Raw genomic sequence first — 17,500 nt, forward strand, 5'->3', positions numbered from 1 at the left:
CAGGTGGTTAGAATAGGCAGCAACATCTCCTCATCACTGACCCTCAACACTGGAGCCCCACAGGGCTGTGTTCTCAGCCCACTCCTGTATTCCCTGTACACACATGACTGTGTGGCAACACACAGCTCCAATACCATCAAGTTTGCTGATGACACGACGGTGGTAGGTCTGATCACTGACAATGATGAAACAGCCTACAGAGAGGAGGTGCACACTCTGACACACTGGTGTCAGGAGCACAACCTCTCCCTCAACGTCAGTAAGACAAAGGAGCTTGTAGTGGACTTCAGAAGAAAAGACAGAGAACACAGTCCCATCACCATCAATGGAGCACCAGTGGAGAGAGTCAGCAGCTTCAAGTTCCTGGGTGTCCACATCACTGAGGAACTCACATGGTCCGTCCACACTGAAGTCGTTGTGAAGAAGGCTCATCAGCGCCTCTTCTTCCTGAGACGGCTGAGGAAGTTTGGAATGAAACGCCACATCCTCACACGGTTCTACACCTGCACTGTAGAGAGCATCCTGATTGGCTGCATCTCCGCCTGGTACGGCAACAGCACCGCCCACAACCGCAAAGCACTGCAAAGGGTGGTGCGAACTGCCAGACACATCATCGGAGGTGAGCTTCCCTCCCTCCAGGAAATATATACAAGGCGGTGTATGAAAAAAGCTCGGAGGATCATCAGAGACTCCAGCCACCCGAGCCATGGGCTGTTCTCACTGCTACCATCAGGTAGGCGGTATCGCAGCATCAGGACCCGCACCAGCCGACTCCATGATAGCTTCTTCCCCCAAGCGATCAGACTTTTGAACTCTTGATCTCCCACGATCAAAATACATCAGCACTGCACTTTATTACTCTTACTCTTATATCTCACATCGGACTGTCATAAATTATATTATTATTATATTATGTTCTCTCTTAACAACTGACTATCAACTGACAGCCTGAATGTCAATACAATACAATACTGTACATTCTGTATATAATATACTGTATATATTATTTTTATTGTATAATGTGTATCTATATAGTGCGTATTGTATACTGTACAGTGTATGTTATTATTTGTGTACTGTTGAGTGTAATTATGTATATCAGATGTTAAATTGTGTTGTGTTAATTTGATGTTATTGTAAATTGGTATATGTCTCATCACTGTCACGACTGCTATGTTGATCTGAACTGCACCCAAGAATTTCACACACTATTGCACTTGTGTATATAGCTGTGTGACAATAAAAGTGATTTGATTTTGATTTGACACGCGCACACGCACACACATACACACTCTCCCTCACGCACACTCACACACACACTCTCTCTCTCTCACACATACACACACACACACACACACACACACACACACACACTCTCACACACTCTCTCTCTCTCTCTCACACATACACACACTCACACACGCACACAAACACACGCACTCATACACACACACTCTCTCTCACACACTCTCTCTCTCTCACACACACACACACACACACACACACACACACACACACATCTGTTTCTGTAGCCGAGGGCTGTGATATTTCTAAAGATTTACTTTTTGTTTGTCTGATTCTGATTGGTCATTCCTGTCGCGTTCTCTCTTCCCATTGGCTGCTTCTCTGTCCGTCATCTTCTGCTGCACGCTCATACGGCGACGGAGCGGAAATGGGGCGTTTCTTCAGGCTGACCCCAACATTCCAGTTGTCCGTCCGCGAAGTTCGGGAGAGTTCTGCGTTCGAGCAACAGGACAACTGAACCGAACCCGGTAGAACCGGAGCAGGCGAGCGCGATGACGGCGGTGCGCGTGATTCTGGCGCTGATTCTGAGCTTCCTTCAGCTCTGCCGGACCGAACCGCGACCCGGAACACCAGGTACAAGATCGTTAACATCAAAGTCACTGTCGGCCGTTAGTTTGTATCGCATTTAAGTGTTCAGTCGAACCGAATTCTGATGTGAATGTAACTGCGCTCGAACCGATCCGAATCACTGCTCACTGATCAGAACCCTGAAAACAGAAGTAAAACCCACCCGAACTTCATCTGTAGTGAAAATATTTCTATTAGTTAACTTTTATTTTACCAGATTAGTTTACCCTGATTATTAAAGTTCTCTTAAAGGAATATTCCGGGTTTAATAAAAGTTCAGCTCTATTGTCATGATGTTGATTATCACAAAAATTAATTTGGACTGGTTCCTCCTTTTCTTTAAATGTGTGTTCCAGTGAGACACTTACAATAGAAGTCAATGGGGGCAATATTTGGAGGTTTAAAGGCAGAAATGTGACGATTATAATTTTATAAAATTAGTTAAAACTCATGTATTATTTGAGCTGTAAAGTTGTTTAAATTGTCATTTTTACAGTAGTTTATATGCATATGGCTATACTTTTCAAACACTATTTTTTATTTTTATTTTATTGAATTATTTTCAATTTTTTAACCATTGTATTTTTATTGAATACCACATTGCGTCAATTTAAAATAGTTACTCTGAAGTCCTTAGAAGACAAAAATGTCTGTGTCAGAAAACTGCCATAATAATATTATATATTCATATTATTTTCCACTTTCACTGAGTTACATCAGTCCTGATCATAACTACCAAATATACATTAATTTGCAGGATTTTAACCCTTTAAATGCCAGTTTGTTTACATAATGCCACTGTTGTTGTTTACACACAAATGTATCAATACACACATACAGTCAGCGAGTACTGATGCTGACTAACGCACCTGGAGTCACGAGTTCGAATCCAGGGTATGCTGAGTGACTCCAGCCAGGTCTCCTAAGCAACCAGATTGGCCCAGTTGCTAGGGAGGGTAGAGTCACATGGGGTAACCTCCTCGTGGTCACTATAATGTGGTTCGCTCTCGGTGGGGCGTGTGGTGAGTTGTGCGTGGATGCTGCAGAGAATAGCGTGAAGCCTCCACACGTGCTACGTCTCCATGGTAACGCGCTCAACGAGTGGTCGTGATTAGTGGTTCTCGCTCTCAATGGGGCGTGTGGTAAGTTGTGCGTGGATCGTGGAGAGTAGCATGAGCCTCCACATACTGTGAGTCTCCGCGGTGTCATGCACAACGAGTCACGTGATAAGATGCACGGATTGACGGTCTGAGACTTGTCCTCCGCCACCCGGATTGAGGCGAGTAACCACGCCACCAGGAGGACATGGGACATTTTTTTATGTAGATTTTAAGCCAGTGCTCCGGAATGAAAGCGTAATATCATAGAATTCATGATTTTATGCTTTAATGGCACTGAGATCAAATATTGCAGTTTTAATGGGTTTCAATGGGGACATTTTTGTCCTGAAGGTCCCGAGTGTAACTATGACAAAAATGTCCCAGAGGTCACACAAGGATTAATTACTCAGGACAAAGAGTAAACAAAAAAAGATATGTTTTTAACACACACCCCATCCCAAACGCTCAGTCTCCCTCCCACCTTACCCAACCATATCTGGTCGTAAATTATGCAATAAAGACCTATTTATGACTAGAATGAACCTGGCTTGTAATTACAAGAATGGCTAATATATACATACATATACACACATATGAAGAAGAAAAAATCATTATTAAATAAACAAGTACATAAGTTATACCTTACAGATAGATGAGACGTATGCAGATACACACAAGAATACACACATGCACAGGAAAGCACATACGTCTATATCCCCACGTAATAACACACAAAGATGACATCCGTACAGAACAGTAGAGAGATTGCATGAAGTCCTCAGCTTCTCATGCTAAAGGAAGTGCACACAAATCTTTGAAATACGTGAAATATATGTGTCTCTGCAGATGAGTTGTTGGTGATTACAGCAGCTACAGAAGTGACCGATGGCTACTTGAGGTTCATGAGGACAATCAGACAGTTCAACTACACTGTTCAGGTGCCACATCCACCCGTTTAACCTCCAGATCTCATCTGCTGCTCCGTTAGCTCATCTCACATGTGTGTTTGTGTTGTGCAGGTTCTGGGTCTGGGTGAGGAGTGGAAGGGTGGTGATGTGGCCAGGACTGTTGGTGGTGGTCAGAAGGTTCGCTGGCTGAAGAAAGAGCTACAGAAACACAAAGACAAACAAAACACTGTCGTCATGTTTGTAGACAGGTGTGTACACACATACACATACCACACACGCACAACACAATGCATTGACCTGCTTTCTATTGATACTTTTTTCCATCTTTCTCTCCTATGTAACACGATAACCGACATATCTGTTGTAATGCTCGCACAATGGCAGTCTACGGGACAAGTGTTCCAGAGGGTTTAAAAGCAGAAATGTGAAGCTGTATTATTGTTCAAGCTCTTGCATGAATTCTCCCGTAAGCATGTTTATTATTTGAGCTGTAAAAGTGTCAAAATCATTCATTTGATGGGGGACTACTTTTTTAGGCGGATGAACGTCTGACATGCGTTGATATAACTTTACACGGTCAGGATTAGAAAGTGATTCGATCACAACAGTCTCACGTGAACATTTAATTGTTATGATTATGCTTTCAAAACAGAGCGATAGTTTCAACTTCATCCTGTGCACTTGCCCCATAGACTTCCATCATAAGTGCATTTATCGCAAACGTGCTTTCGACGAGTCGAAACTAATGTGTGTTTTAATGGCGTGCGTGTAGTTATGATGTGATTTTAGCCAGCGGTCCAGGCGAGCTGCTCAGGAAGTTTTCTGAATTTGCTCATCGTGTGGTTTTCTCTGCGGAGGGATTCTGCTGGCCGGACCAAAGACTCGCTTCAAAATACCCAGCGGTGCACAATGGCAAACGCTACCTCAACTCTGGAGGTAAGAGAGAATGGACTTTGGAAAGCTGAATACTGAACAGGACAACTCTGGTCATAACAGCTGACGCCTGTGTTATTGTGTTTGTGCATGTAGGTTTTATTGGCTACGTTCCTGAGATTTATGGCATTGTGCAGCAGTGGAAATACAAAGACGATGATGATGACCAGCTGTTTTACACACGCATCTACCTGGACAAAGAGCAGAGGGTGTGTGTGTGTGTGTTGATAGTGTCTCATTAGCTGGACTGTTACCACTAACAGTATTTTTTTTTTATTTTATTTATTTTTTTCTCCCCAATTTGGAATGCCCAATTCCCAATGCGCTCCAAGTCCTCGTGGTGGCGTAGTGACTCGCCTCAATCCGGGTGGCGGAGGACGAATCTCAGTTGCCTCCTCGTCTGAGACCGTCAATCCGCGCATCTTATCACGTGGCTCGTTGAGCGCGTTACCATGGAGACGTAGCACGTGTGGAGGCTTCACGCTATTCTCTGCAGCATCCACGCACAACTCATCACGCGCCCCACCGAGAGCGAACCACATTATAGTGACCACGAGGAGGTTACCCCATGTGACTCTACCCTCCCTAGCAACCGGGCCAATTTGGTTGCTTAGGAGACCTGGCTGGAGTCACTCAGCACGCCCCGGATTCAAACTCGTGACTCCAGGATTCCAGGATTTGGCCAAAATGTTCGTAATGGGCGTAGCCACTTTTACTAAAATGGTTATAACTGTTGAACAGAATCAGATATTTTCACCAAATTTGAGACACTTATGTATGGGGTCATTCTGAGGACACATTAAAAAAACTGCACATCTTTGCCTCTTGGTGGCGCTAGAACAGTCAGAAATGTAAAAAATACCATATCTGTGTGATATCTCACCTGATGTTTCTCAAAATTAAGGCACTTTAACATTGTTTTAGTTGCTTTCAGGCTAATTAATACTTAATATCTGTTGCATGTGAACTTAAAGGACCTTAAAGGCTTGATCCCCGTTAATCACTGCTTGCAGCTCTGTTTATAATAGTTTCCACCGTTTGACTTTATCTGATATAACTAGCAATCATTGTCTAATGTCAGCATTACCAAAATGTTTTAATGTTTTCAATAAGTCAAAACAACAGCGGAAAATGTATTACATACCTGCTAATAAGACATTTTCTGGATATCCGTCTTTTTCTTCCTTTCGTTATTTATTTGTTTATTTTTTAGGAGAGGGGGTGAGTTTTGTTGTTGTTAGTGACATTCGCTCTGATATAAAGCCTGGTTTATACTTGACGCGTCCGCAATAGCACGAGGGAGCACGAGGCAAAAATGACGTCATCGCGGAGTGGGCGGTCCTGCGTGTTGAGTGCGCTAGACCTTTAAGATGATCACCTGTAACCATGGTTACGCCGGTTTTCCTCAAACCATCAGATTCGTCCACGCGGAAGAACAGAGCCAAAGGTCAGCTCACGTAATAACCAGAACGGTGTTCCTCCGCAAGTTGCAGTGCTATGCTGCAGCCGCTAGAGGGCCAAAAGTTACATAGTGTAGCTTTAATCACACCCTTGATCCTATGTAAATTCCTGTTCTTACCATCAGACCAATTCAAGCTTGATGTACCACCTTGATGTGGCAGTAGGGGGCAGTCAGCACGTCAACACGCCTCATCAAACCAGCAAGCAGGCAGCACAGCTTTTGTGCTTAAATACAGTTAAACAGAGCACAACAGAATGCAGGGATCTCTAGACATGTTTTTCAAAGTTTCAAACTATGTTTAACTTGACAAAACATCTTAAAAACACAGTGCTTATAACTAGAGATGCTGAAAACGAATGAGACCCAACGCAACTAAAGTGAGACGCTCCAAAAGAGTTATGAGTACATAGACCAATATTTAAAAATAGCGCAGATGGAAGTAGTACAATTACTGGGTTATGTTCAATGAAATGGAAATAAAACAAACAATATTTGGACTTTTAAGCCACTTTTTGTATTGTAGAAATGTTTAACTTGTCTGCTACCACAGTATTTGCAGATGATGTAATGTATATAAATGATCTGAATTATAATATTGATTATATATTATGCTTATTTTAAGTTTTATACAGTATACTAAATTATCTTTATTTGGGTGCCTTTCTCAGTAAATGCTGAGATGTGATTAATTTACTTAATTAATCGGCACATCATGTAATTAATCTGATTACCAATTTTAACTTTACAGCCCTAATTATAATCATAAAGCGAAGACCAGTGATTAAAGTAGTTTAATGTTAAATTTAATGACTTTTGAATGTTAACTTGAATACTTGACCTCTGGCACTGATTTCTTAATTTGTATCTTTGTTCTATTGTTTTTATTTGTTCTATTGCTTCTAATTTAGTTCTTTGTTATTGACTGTTTACATGTCTTTAATAATTACTTGATAACTTAAAACAAATTAGTTTGTGTTTTTTTTGTGCTATTGAAATATTTTATTGAAAACTAGAGGTAGACCGATTTATCGCTTTTACCGATTAATCGGTGCCGATAGTTGCTTTTTGGGTCTATCGTTATCAGCAAAAATCTATGTAGGTAGTTGTCGATATTTTTTTCATCATTTCGTCATTTCAAAATAAGACATTTTGACATTCTATAAATCAATTTTAAAAACTATCGGCCGATTAATCGGTTATCGGTCTTTCCCACCACCTTAGTTATCGGTATCGGCAAAATCCACTACCAGTCGACTTCTATTGAAAATGGTCAAATTGCTTTCAAAAATTTACATTATGTCTGAAATATACCCAGTTGTTTTCAGAATTGAATCGAATCGAGAGCTTGTGAATTGTAATCAAATCAAATCTGGAAATCTGTATCGATACCCTGCTCTATTATCCACACTCCTCTCTCCATCATTCCTGTCTTTTCCGGTCAGTATGGAACTGTGGCAAATAAATAAAGTGCAATTAAATTAATTAAATTATAATATTTCTGCAGAACAAGTATATAATGGTAGAGAGTGAATGTTGACATTGAGTTGCGTGGATGTTACGTGACTGTTCATATGTAACTGTTCATGCTTAACACCGTATTACTTTTCCAGAGAAAGTTCAACATTACGCTGGACCACAAATCCCAGATATTTCAGAACCTTAATGGAGCCATAGGTACACACACACACACACACAAATACATCATTCACACACAGTTTTGAGTGTACTGTTGCTCTTTGTGTAATGTATGTGTGTTTGTGTGTTTTTCCAGATGAAGTGGTCCTGAAGTTTGAGAAATCTCGAGTCCGGGCTCGGAACGTGGCCTATGACACACTTCCTGTTATTATCCATGGCAACGGGCCGACTAAGGTAATGTAAACATTCTGCACAATAACCCCTGTGTTAAGTATAACCCCTCATTTAATAAGCAGACGTTCACATGTTTCGGTGTGTAGCTGCAGCTGAATTATCTGGGTAATTACGTGCCGACAGCGTGGACATATGAGCACGGCTGTGGAATCTGTGATGATGATCTTCTCGATCTGAATCCGCTATCTGTGAGTGTCCAACTACTCTAAACAAACATAAATCTAAAACATATAATGTTGTTTAGGAGGATGTGGTTGTAATGGAAATGTATTGTGTAATATTAATGTGTTTTTTGTGTAGTTGTAATGTTGTGTGTTTTTGTGTAGGACGAGGAAATGCCGCTGGTTCATCTCGCTGTATTTATCGAGCAGCCGACACCGTTTCTAGAAGAATTTCTGGAGAGACTCGCAATACTGAACTACCCACACACACGCTTGCGGCTCTTCATACACAACAACGTATGTACGCGCACACACACACACACACGCTTGACTCCATACATAACAATGTTAGTAGCCACATTCCATATATTAGCACATCATTGTGCTCTGTAGACACATGTAGTTTCTACACATGGTCATTTCATGCTAACTTCAGTACATGTCCACAAATGTGATTGAGAAACATGGTGACATGTACATGCATGCACTTACGACGGTCTTCAAGCAGCCCGACTCCTCATGCGCACGTGTGTGTGTGTGTGCATGCAGGTAGTCTATCATGAGCAGCACGTGGAGCGGTTCTGGACGCGTCATCGCTCACTGTTCGCCGGGGCGAAAATAATTGGACCAGAGGAAAACCTTCGGCAGGACCAGGCCAGAACCATGGCAGTGTAAACAAATGCACAACATTCTCTTTCATTCGAATGTTTATGCTGAATTCATTGTGTTTGAATCGGTCTTTCCCATGATTCTGTCAGTGAAAGTGTTTGTGTGTGTTTTTCAGGGAGGCGTGTAAGAAGGATGTGACCTGTGATTATTTCTTCAGTATAGACTCTGACGTTGCGCTGACTAATCTAGATGTTTTACAAATTCTCATTGAAGAGAACAAGTGAGTGAACGGCAAACCAAACACAGCACATGATTCTATAGTGTAAACATTTCACTTTATACAGGAGTGAAACCTGAATAAATCAGGAGTGATACAGGATTAAACTGAATGTGTAACAGAACTTAATCAGGAGTGATAAAAGAATGGATCAGGAGTGATACAAGAATGGATCAGGAGTGATACAAGAATGGATCAGGAGTGATACAAGAATTGTTCGGGAGTGATACAAGAATGGATCAGGAGTGATACAAGAATGGATCAGAAGTGATACAAGAATGAATCAGGAGTGACACAAGAATGAATCAGGAGTGATACAAGAATGGATCAGGAGTGATACAAGAATTGTTCGGGAGTGATACAAGAATGGATCAGGAGTGATACAAGAATGGATCAGAAGTGATACAAGAATGAATCAGGAGTGACACAAGAATGAATCAGGAGTGATACAAGAATGGATCGGCAGTGATACAAGAATGAATCGGCAGTGATACAAGAATGGATCGGCAGTGATACAAGAATGGATCGGCAGTGATACAAGAATGGATCTGGAGTGATACATGAATGGATCTGGAGTGATACAAGAATGGATCTGGAGTGATACATGAATGGATCGGCAGTGATACAAGAATGGATCTGGAGTGATACATGAATTGTTCGGGAGTGATACAAGAATGAATCAGGAGTGATACATGAATTGTTCGGGAGTGATACAAGAATGAATCAGGAGTGATACAAGAATGGATCAGGAGTGATACAAGAATGGATCAGGAGTGATACAAGAATGAATCAGGAGTGATACAAGAATGGATCTGGAGTGATACTAGAATGAATCAGGAGTGATACATGAATTGTTCGGGAGTGATACAAGAATGGATCAGGAGTGATACAAGAATGGATCTGGAGTGATACATGAATTGTTCAGGAGTGATACAAGTAATGGATCGGGAGTGATACAAGAATGGATCGGGAGTGATAAAAGAATGGATCTGGAGTGATACATGAATTGTTCGGGAGTGATACAAGAATGGATCTGGAGTGATACAAGAATGAATCGGGAGTGATACAAGAATGGATCTGGAGTGATACATGGATTGTTCGGGAGTGATACAAGAATGGATCTGGAGTGATACAAGAATGAATCAGGAGTGATACAAGAATGGATCAGGAGTGATACATGAATTGTTTGGGAGTGATACAAGAATGGATCAGGAGTGATACATGAATTGTTCGGGAGTGATACAAGAATGGATCTGGAGTGATACAAGAATGGATCAGGAGTGATACATGAATTGTTCGGGAGTGATACATGAATTGTTCGGGAGTGATACAAGAATGGATCAGGAGTGATACAAGAATGAATCAGGAGTGATACAAGAATGAATCAGGAGCGATACATGAATTGTTCGGGAGTGATACAAGAATGGATCAGGAGTGATACAAGAATGGATCTGGAGTGATACATGAATTGTTCGGGAGTGATACAAGAATGGATCAGGAGTGATACAAGAATGGATCTGGAGTGATACAAGAATGAATCAGGAGCGATACATGAATTGTTCGGGAGTGATACAAGAATGGATCAGGAGTGATACAAGAATGGATCAGAAGTGAAAAAAATAATTAGGAGTAAAACAGAAATAAACTAACACTGATACATGATTAAATTGATTGTAAAACAGGAATGAATCAGGAGTTAAACATGAATGAATCAAGATTGATTCAAGAATTAATCTGGAGTGAAAAAAGTAGTGTGGTGCTTGGTCCTGAGTGGTGTAGACAGTAATTTAGCATCTAAAGAGCAGAGGCTATGGGAAGGAGTGTGGTGATGGAGCAGGTCGGTGAGATAGGAGGGGGCCTGGTTATGGAGGATTTTGTGAATGAAGAGAACTTTGAAATGAATCCGTCGTGGAACAGGAAGCCAGTGAAGCTTCTGGAGGACAGGTGTGATGTGGTTACGGGAGTGAGTGAGCAAGCATGTGGCAGAGTTCTGGATGTACTGGAGTTTATTTAGGACTTTGGATGATGTGCCATAAAGAATGCTGTTACAGTAGTCAATTCTGGATGTGATGAGGGCATGGATCAAAATTTCAGCAGCAGAGAAGGAAAGTGATGGACGGAGATGAGGTATGTTCTTTAGGTGGAAAAAGGCAGTTTTGGTGATTTGATTGACGTTGTGATCGAAGGAGAGGTTGCTATCAAAAATGATTCAGAGGTTGCGATTGTGTGGAGAGGGAAGCAGAATGGAGTTGTCAATGGTGAGGCAGAAGTTCTGAGTGGTTTTGGTGAGGGATTTAGGACCAATAATGATCATGTCTGATTTATCGCAGTATAGTTTGAGGAAGTTGGCTTGCATCCATGATTTAATTTCAGTGATGCAGTTGGTCAGAATGGAATGAGTTGCAGTGGTGATGGATTTAGTCAAGATGTAGAGCTGGACATCATCAGCGTAACAGTGGAAGTGGAGACCATGACGATGTATGATGTTACCAAGGGGGAGCATGTAAAGAATGAATAGAAGGGGGCCAAGCACTGAACCCTGTGGCATGCCTTGGGACAAAGGAGCAGTGGAGGAAGTGCATTTGTTGATATGGACAAACTGTTGTCTGTTTGTGAGATATGACCTTAGCCAAGAGAGGGCAGTACCAGTGATGCTGAGTGAAGATTCAAGATGAGAGAGAAGGATGGTGTGGTTAATGGTGTCAAATGCTGCAGTGAGGTCGAAGAGGATGAGGATGCTGAGGTGACCAGAATCTGAGGAGAGGATGAGGTCGTTAATGACTTTGAGGAGGGCTGATTCTGTGCTATGCTGTGAGCAGAAACTGGATTGAAATGGTTCAAACATGTCATTAGAGATAAGGTGTGCTTTGAATTGGGAGGCGACAACACGTTCCAGTATTTGTGACAGAAAAGGGAGATTAGAGATGGGCCGGAAATTGCTCATGATATCAGGATTTATTCCAGGTTTTTTGAGGATGGGAGTTACAGCAGCCAGTTTGAGTGTTTCGGGGACTGAACCAGAGCTGAAATAGGAGTTAATGATTTCTGTGATGAGTGAGGAAATAGCAAGGAGATGGTCCTTGACAAGATTAGATGGGATGGGATTCAGAACACAAGTGGAGTTTCTCATTCCTACCATAATGTTAGACAGCTCCGTTGGGGGGACAGGGGAAAACTGAGACAGGGACTGGATAGTAAAGGGGAGTGAGATAGGTGGGGAGGTAATAAGGGGAATGGAGGTGGTCAGGTTGCTGTAGATCATCTCAGTTGTTGTTTGAAAAAATTAAAGTGTTGCACTTGTTTACTGTGAAGGATTTGGAGGTGTTGTCACTGGGTCTGAGAAGTTTGTTTATTGTGGAGAAGAGAGCCTTGGGGTTGGTAGAACCAGAATGTATGAGATCAGAGTAATAGGTGATCCGGGTTTTGTTGGGTGTCTTTATAGTGTTGAATGTATTCTGAGTAGGCTTGAAGATGCACTGTTTGACCAGTTTACTTGCCGAGTCTTTCAAGCTGGCGCTTACGGGATTTTATTTGGTGAAGTTCTAGTGGATATCAGGGAGCTGAGTGTGTAAATGAGACTATTTTGGTTTTGATGGGAGCCAGCTGATCAAGACAAGAGGAGAGTGTATCATTATAATAGTTGACGAGAGGGGATGTACAGACAGCAGGGGTGGGATAGAGTTTGGGGATGTGACATTGTATGTAAATACGAGGCCAGAGCCTCTATGTAGAGGAGGGCCTCTGCGAAGTATTTCAGCTTCTTTGAGAATATCCATGCAGTCCGGACTCAGGTGATTATTGAAGTTATAAAGATCTGAAGTGAAGTACAGTGGCAGCATGGTCCGGTTTAGGAACGTTAGCACAAAGCTAGCGTTAGCTTGTGACCAAGAGCCGGGAGTCCATGGAAAAAGAAGCAGTATGAACCCCAGGAATTTCCACGAGATGATCCACAGCAGAAGAGTGGCATGACAGCAGCAATCCGGTTAGGACGGCCTACCAGCCTGTTAACATTACAATCCTGTTCGGTGAATGGAGGTCAGCCTTTGTCACCAACGTGTTACAGCCGCTGTCCGCTTTTTAAATCAGGAATGAAACGGCGAAGAATTAGATGTCAAGTCAAATCAAATCAAATCACTTTATTGTCACACAGCTATATACACATGTGCAATGGTGTGTGAAATTCTTGGGTGCAGTTCCGATCAACATAGCAGTCGTGACAGTGATGAGACATATACCAATTTACAATAACATCAAATTAACACAATTTAAACATCTGTTATACACATAATTACACTCAACAATATACAAATAATAACATACACTGTACAGTATACAATACGCACTATATACATACACATTATTCAATAAAAATAAAAAATAAAAATATATAAAAAAGTATATATAGTAGTAAATATAGAATGTACAGTATTGTACTGTATTGACATTCAGGCTGTCGGTTGATAGTCAGTTGTTAAGAGAGAATATAATATAATAATAATATAATTTATGACAGTCCGGTGTGAGATATAAGAGTAAGGGTAATAAAGTAAGGGTAATAAAGTGCAGTGCTGATGTATTTTGATCTTGGGAGGATGTGGTGGTTCATTCCAAACTTCCTCAGCCGTCTCAGGAAGAAGAGGCGCTGATGAGCCTTCTTCACAACGGCTTCAGTGTAGATGGACCATGTGAGTTCCTCAGTGATGTGGACACCCAGGAACTTGAAGCTGCTGACTCTCTCCACTGGTGCTCCATTGATGGTGATGGGACTGTGTTCTCTGTCTTTTCTTCTGAAGTCCACCACAAGCTCCTTTGTCTTACTGACGTTGAGGGAGAGGTTGTGCTCCTGACACCAGTGTGTCAGAGTGTGCACCTCCTCTCTGTAGGCTGTTTCATCGTTGTCAGTGATCAGACCTACCACCGTCGTGTCATCAGCAAACTTAATGATGGCATTGGAGCTGTGTGTTGCCACACAGTCATGTGTGTACAGGGAATACAAGAGTGGGCTGAGAACACAGCCCTGTGAGGCTCCAGTGTTGAGGGTCAGTGATGAGGAGATGTTGCTGCCTATTCTAACCACCTGGCGTCTGCTTGACTGGAAGTCCAGGATCCAGCTGCACAGTGAGCTGTTTAAGCCCAGAGCCCGGAGTTTCTCATCAAGCTTGGAGGGCACTATGGTGTTGAATGCTGAGCTGTAGTCTACAAACAGCATTCTCACATAAGTGTTCTTTTTTTCCAGGTGGGAGAGAGCAGTGTGTATTGTAGATGCAATGGCATCATCAGTGGAGCGGTTGTTGTGGTAAGCAAACTGCAATGGGTCTAGTGATGAGAGGCAGCACAGAGCAGATGTAATCTCTGATTAGTCTCTCAAAGCATTTGCTGATGATGGGGGTCAGAGCAACAGGACGCCAGTCATTTAAGCAAATTATTTTTGATTGCTTTGGAACAGGCACAATGGTGGATGTTTTAAAGCATGTGGGGACTACAGACAAAGAGAGGGAAAGGTTGAAAATGTCCGTAAAAACACCAGCCAGCTGGTTCGCGCACGCTCTGATGACGTGGCCCGGAATGCCGTCTGGGCCCGCGGCTTTGCGGATATTCACCCGTCGGAAGGATCGGGTTACATCCACTACAGAGACGGAGAGTAAACTAACCTCTGTAGCTTCGGCCGCGAGAGCTCTCTCCGCGAGGGCGGTGTTATTTTCCACAAAACGAGCATAAAAAGTATTTAGCTCATCCGGAAGAGAGGCAGCGGTGTTCACGGTGGAGTTTTTATTCCCTTTAAAGTCCGTGATGATGTTAATTCCCTGCCACATGCTTCTAGAGTTGGTGGTGTTAAACTGTCCTTCAATCTTGCTCCTGTACTGATGTTTTGCGGTTCTGATAGTTTTTCGGAGGGCATAACTGGCTTGTTTATGCTCCTCCGCGTTCCCGGAATTAAAAGCGGAGGTCCGCACATTAAGTGCCGCGCGAACATCGCTATTTATCCATGGTTTCTGGTTCGGGTAGATCCGTATTGTTTTGCTTGGAACAACATCCTCTACGCACTTTCTGATGAAACACGTTACGCTATCAACGTAATGCTCGATGTCGTCATCAGAGGTGGACCGGAACATCTCCCAGTCCATGTGATCAAAACAGTCTTGTAGCGTAGAATCTGATTGGTCCGACCAGCACTGGATCGTTCTGAGGGTGGGTGCTTCCTGTTTCAGTTTCTGCCTGTAAGCGGGCAGAAGCAGAATGGAAGAGTGGTCCGATTTGCCAAATGGTGGGCGGGGGAGGGATTTGTAGCCATCCCGGAAGGGAGAGTAGCAATGGTCCAAAACCCGGTCCCCTCGTGTGTTGAAACTAATGTGCTGGTGTTATTTTGGTGCAACTGATTTTAAACTGGCTTTATTAAAGTCCCCGGTCACAATGAACGCGGCCTCAGGGTGCGCGGTTTCCTGCTCACTTATACTCCCATACAGTTCCTTGAGTGCCCGGTCTGTGTCGGCTTGTGGCGGGATGTACACAGCAGTGATAATGACCGCTGTGAATTCCCTCGGTAGCCAGAATGGTCGACACAGAAGCATGAGAAATTCCAGATCAGGAGAGCAGAAAGACTTGATGGAATGTACGTTCCTCTGATCACACCAGGATTTGTTGATCATAAAACATACACCACCATCCTCTGCTTTTACCTGAGAGGTCTTTCGCTCTGTCCGCTCGGTGCATGGAGAACCCCGTGGGTTCAATGGCTGAGTCTGGAATCTCCGCAGACATCCAAGTTTCCGTTAGGCAGATAATGCAGCAGTCCCTCGTCTCTCGTTGGAAAGAGATCCGCGCTTTCAGCTCACAGAGCTTGTTATCCAGAGACTGAACATTTGCCAGTAGAATAGTGGGTAGCGGGGGTCGATTTGCCCGGCGTCTTACTCTGATGAGAACGCCGGCTCTGTTTCCCCTTTTCCTTTTGCGTTTCCGCGGCCGTGCTGCCCAGACAAAGGGCTCCGCTTGCGTGTTTATAAACAGCGGGTCAGCATTGAGGAATTTGAAGTCCGGTTTACGGTGTGAAATTGCTGAACCAATGTCCAAAAGTGTTTGTCTGTCTTAGTCAATAAGGCATCCAATACAAAAAACATAAGAATTGTGAACAAAACAAACAAAACATTACTATGTTGTGTCGGAGCTCGCAACGCAGCAGCCATACTCGGCGCCATCTTGAGTCCAATTATTATTATATTAATTATCCAATTAGATGTGACACAAGAATGAACTAGGAGTGTCTTCTCAGTGGTCTCATATTTTAAACATGGCTGGAAATCATTTTATAACGTTGATAGAGAAGAGATTAAAAAATGAATGCTACCACTTTTCCGAGAGTGCTTAAGTCTTTAACACATGATGTTCTCTGTGTGTGTGTGTGTGTGTGTGTGTGTGTGTGTGTGTGTGTGTGTCAGGGGTGTGATAGCACCCATGTTGTCCCGTCACGGGAAGCTCTGGTCAAACTTCTGGGGTGCTTTGAGTCCTGAGGGCTTTTATTCCCGATCTGAGGATTACATCGACATCGTGCAGAGCAAACGAGTGTGAGTATATTCTCCATTATGTTAATGAATGTGTCGAGTGTGTGTAAATGTTTACGTGTCTCTCTCTCTGTGTTGCAGTGGTCTGTGGAACGTCCCGTACATCACTCAAGTGTATCTGATTCGTGGAGAGACGCTGCGCACGCGTCTGGCTGCGGTTTCTCTCTATCAGCAGGAGGGAATGGATCCCGACATGACGTTCTGTAAGAGCGTCCGCGAGCAGGTGGGAGCATTTAAAAAAAATAAATAAAAATCAGCCCCAATCATAATTATCATATTGTGCTTTCAGTTAATTATCCTGAGTGTTTGTGTGTGTTCTCCTGCAGGGTGTGTTCATGTTTGTATCAAACAGAGATGAGTTTGGTCGTCTGGTCTCCTCCAGTAACTATAACACCAGTCGTCTGTATCCAGACATGTGGCAGATATTTGACAACCCAGCGGTGAGACTCTCACTGCCATTAAACACACATGTGATGAGAGAAACACCTGAACTAACACTAACCTCTGTCTGTGTGTCTGTGTGTGTGTTTCAGGACTGGAGGGAGAAATATATCCATGAGAATTATTCCAGGATTTTTGAGGATGATGATGATGTTGTTCAACAGGTGCAGTAGTGATGACTGTGTTTTTGATCAATCTTATTAATGCTTAATATTGAATACAAGTTAAAGTGTGTGTCTTTGTATGTGTGTCAGCCGTGTCCAGATGTGTACTGGTTTCCTGCGTTCTCTGACAGAATGTGCGACGAGCTTG

General features: G+C 42.8%; 1 protein-coding gene across 1 annotated transcript in view; it reads left to right on the plus strand.

Moving 5' to 3' along the window:
* Positions 1-1,647: 1,647 nt before the first annotated feature.
* The window catches only part of LOC127419328 (multifunctional procollagen lysine hydroxylase and glycosyltransferase LH3-like), an 18,587-nt gene continuing 2,734 nt past the window's right edge, over positions 1,648-17,500 (plus strand). Inside the window, exons 1-16 of the mRNA XM_051660677.1 lie at positions 1,648-1,878; positions 3,819-3,910; positions 3,992-4,128; positions 4,653-4,816; positions 4,910-5,022; positions 7,886-7,949; positions 8,047-8,144; positions 8,231-8,332; positions 8,471-8,602; positions 8,855-8,976; positions 9,090-9,194; positions 16,625-16,750; positions 16,829-16,970; positions 17,074-17,187; positions 17,281-17,352; positions 17,443-17,500. The exon at positions 17,443-17,500 is cut by the window's right edge and continues 47 nt beyond it. Of these exons, the coding sequence (XP_051516637.1) occupies positions 1,797-1,878; positions 3,819-3,910; positions 3,992-4,128; positions 4,653-4,816; positions 4,910-5,022; positions 7,886-7,949; positions 8,047-8,144; positions 8,231-8,332; positions 8,471-8,602; positions 8,855-8,976; positions 9,090-9,194; positions 16,625-16,750; positions 16,829-16,970; positions 17,074-17,187; positions 17,281-17,352; positions 17,443-17,500 (1,723 nt within the window). The 5' untranslated portion in view covers positions 1,648-1,796. The remainder of the gene's footprint in view (positions 1,879-3,818; positions 3,911-3,991; positions 4,129-4,652; positions 4,817-4,909; positions 5,023-7,885; positions 7,950-8,046; positions 8,145-8,230; positions 8,333-8,470; positions 8,603-8,854; positions 8,977-9,089; positions 9,195-16,624; positions 16,751-16,828; positions 16,971-17,073; positions 17,188-17,280; positions 17,353-17,442) is intronic.

The sequence above is a fragment of the Myxocyprinus asiaticus genome, chromosome 28 (genome assembly GCF_019703515.2).
Source record: "Myxocyprinus asiaticus isolate MX2 ecotype Aquarium Trade chromosome 28, UBuf_Myxa_2, whole genome shotgun sequence".
Classification (NCBI taxonomy): Eukaryota; Metazoa; Chordata; class Actinopteri; order Cypriniformes; family Catostomidae; genus Myxocyprinus; species Myxocyprinus asiaticus.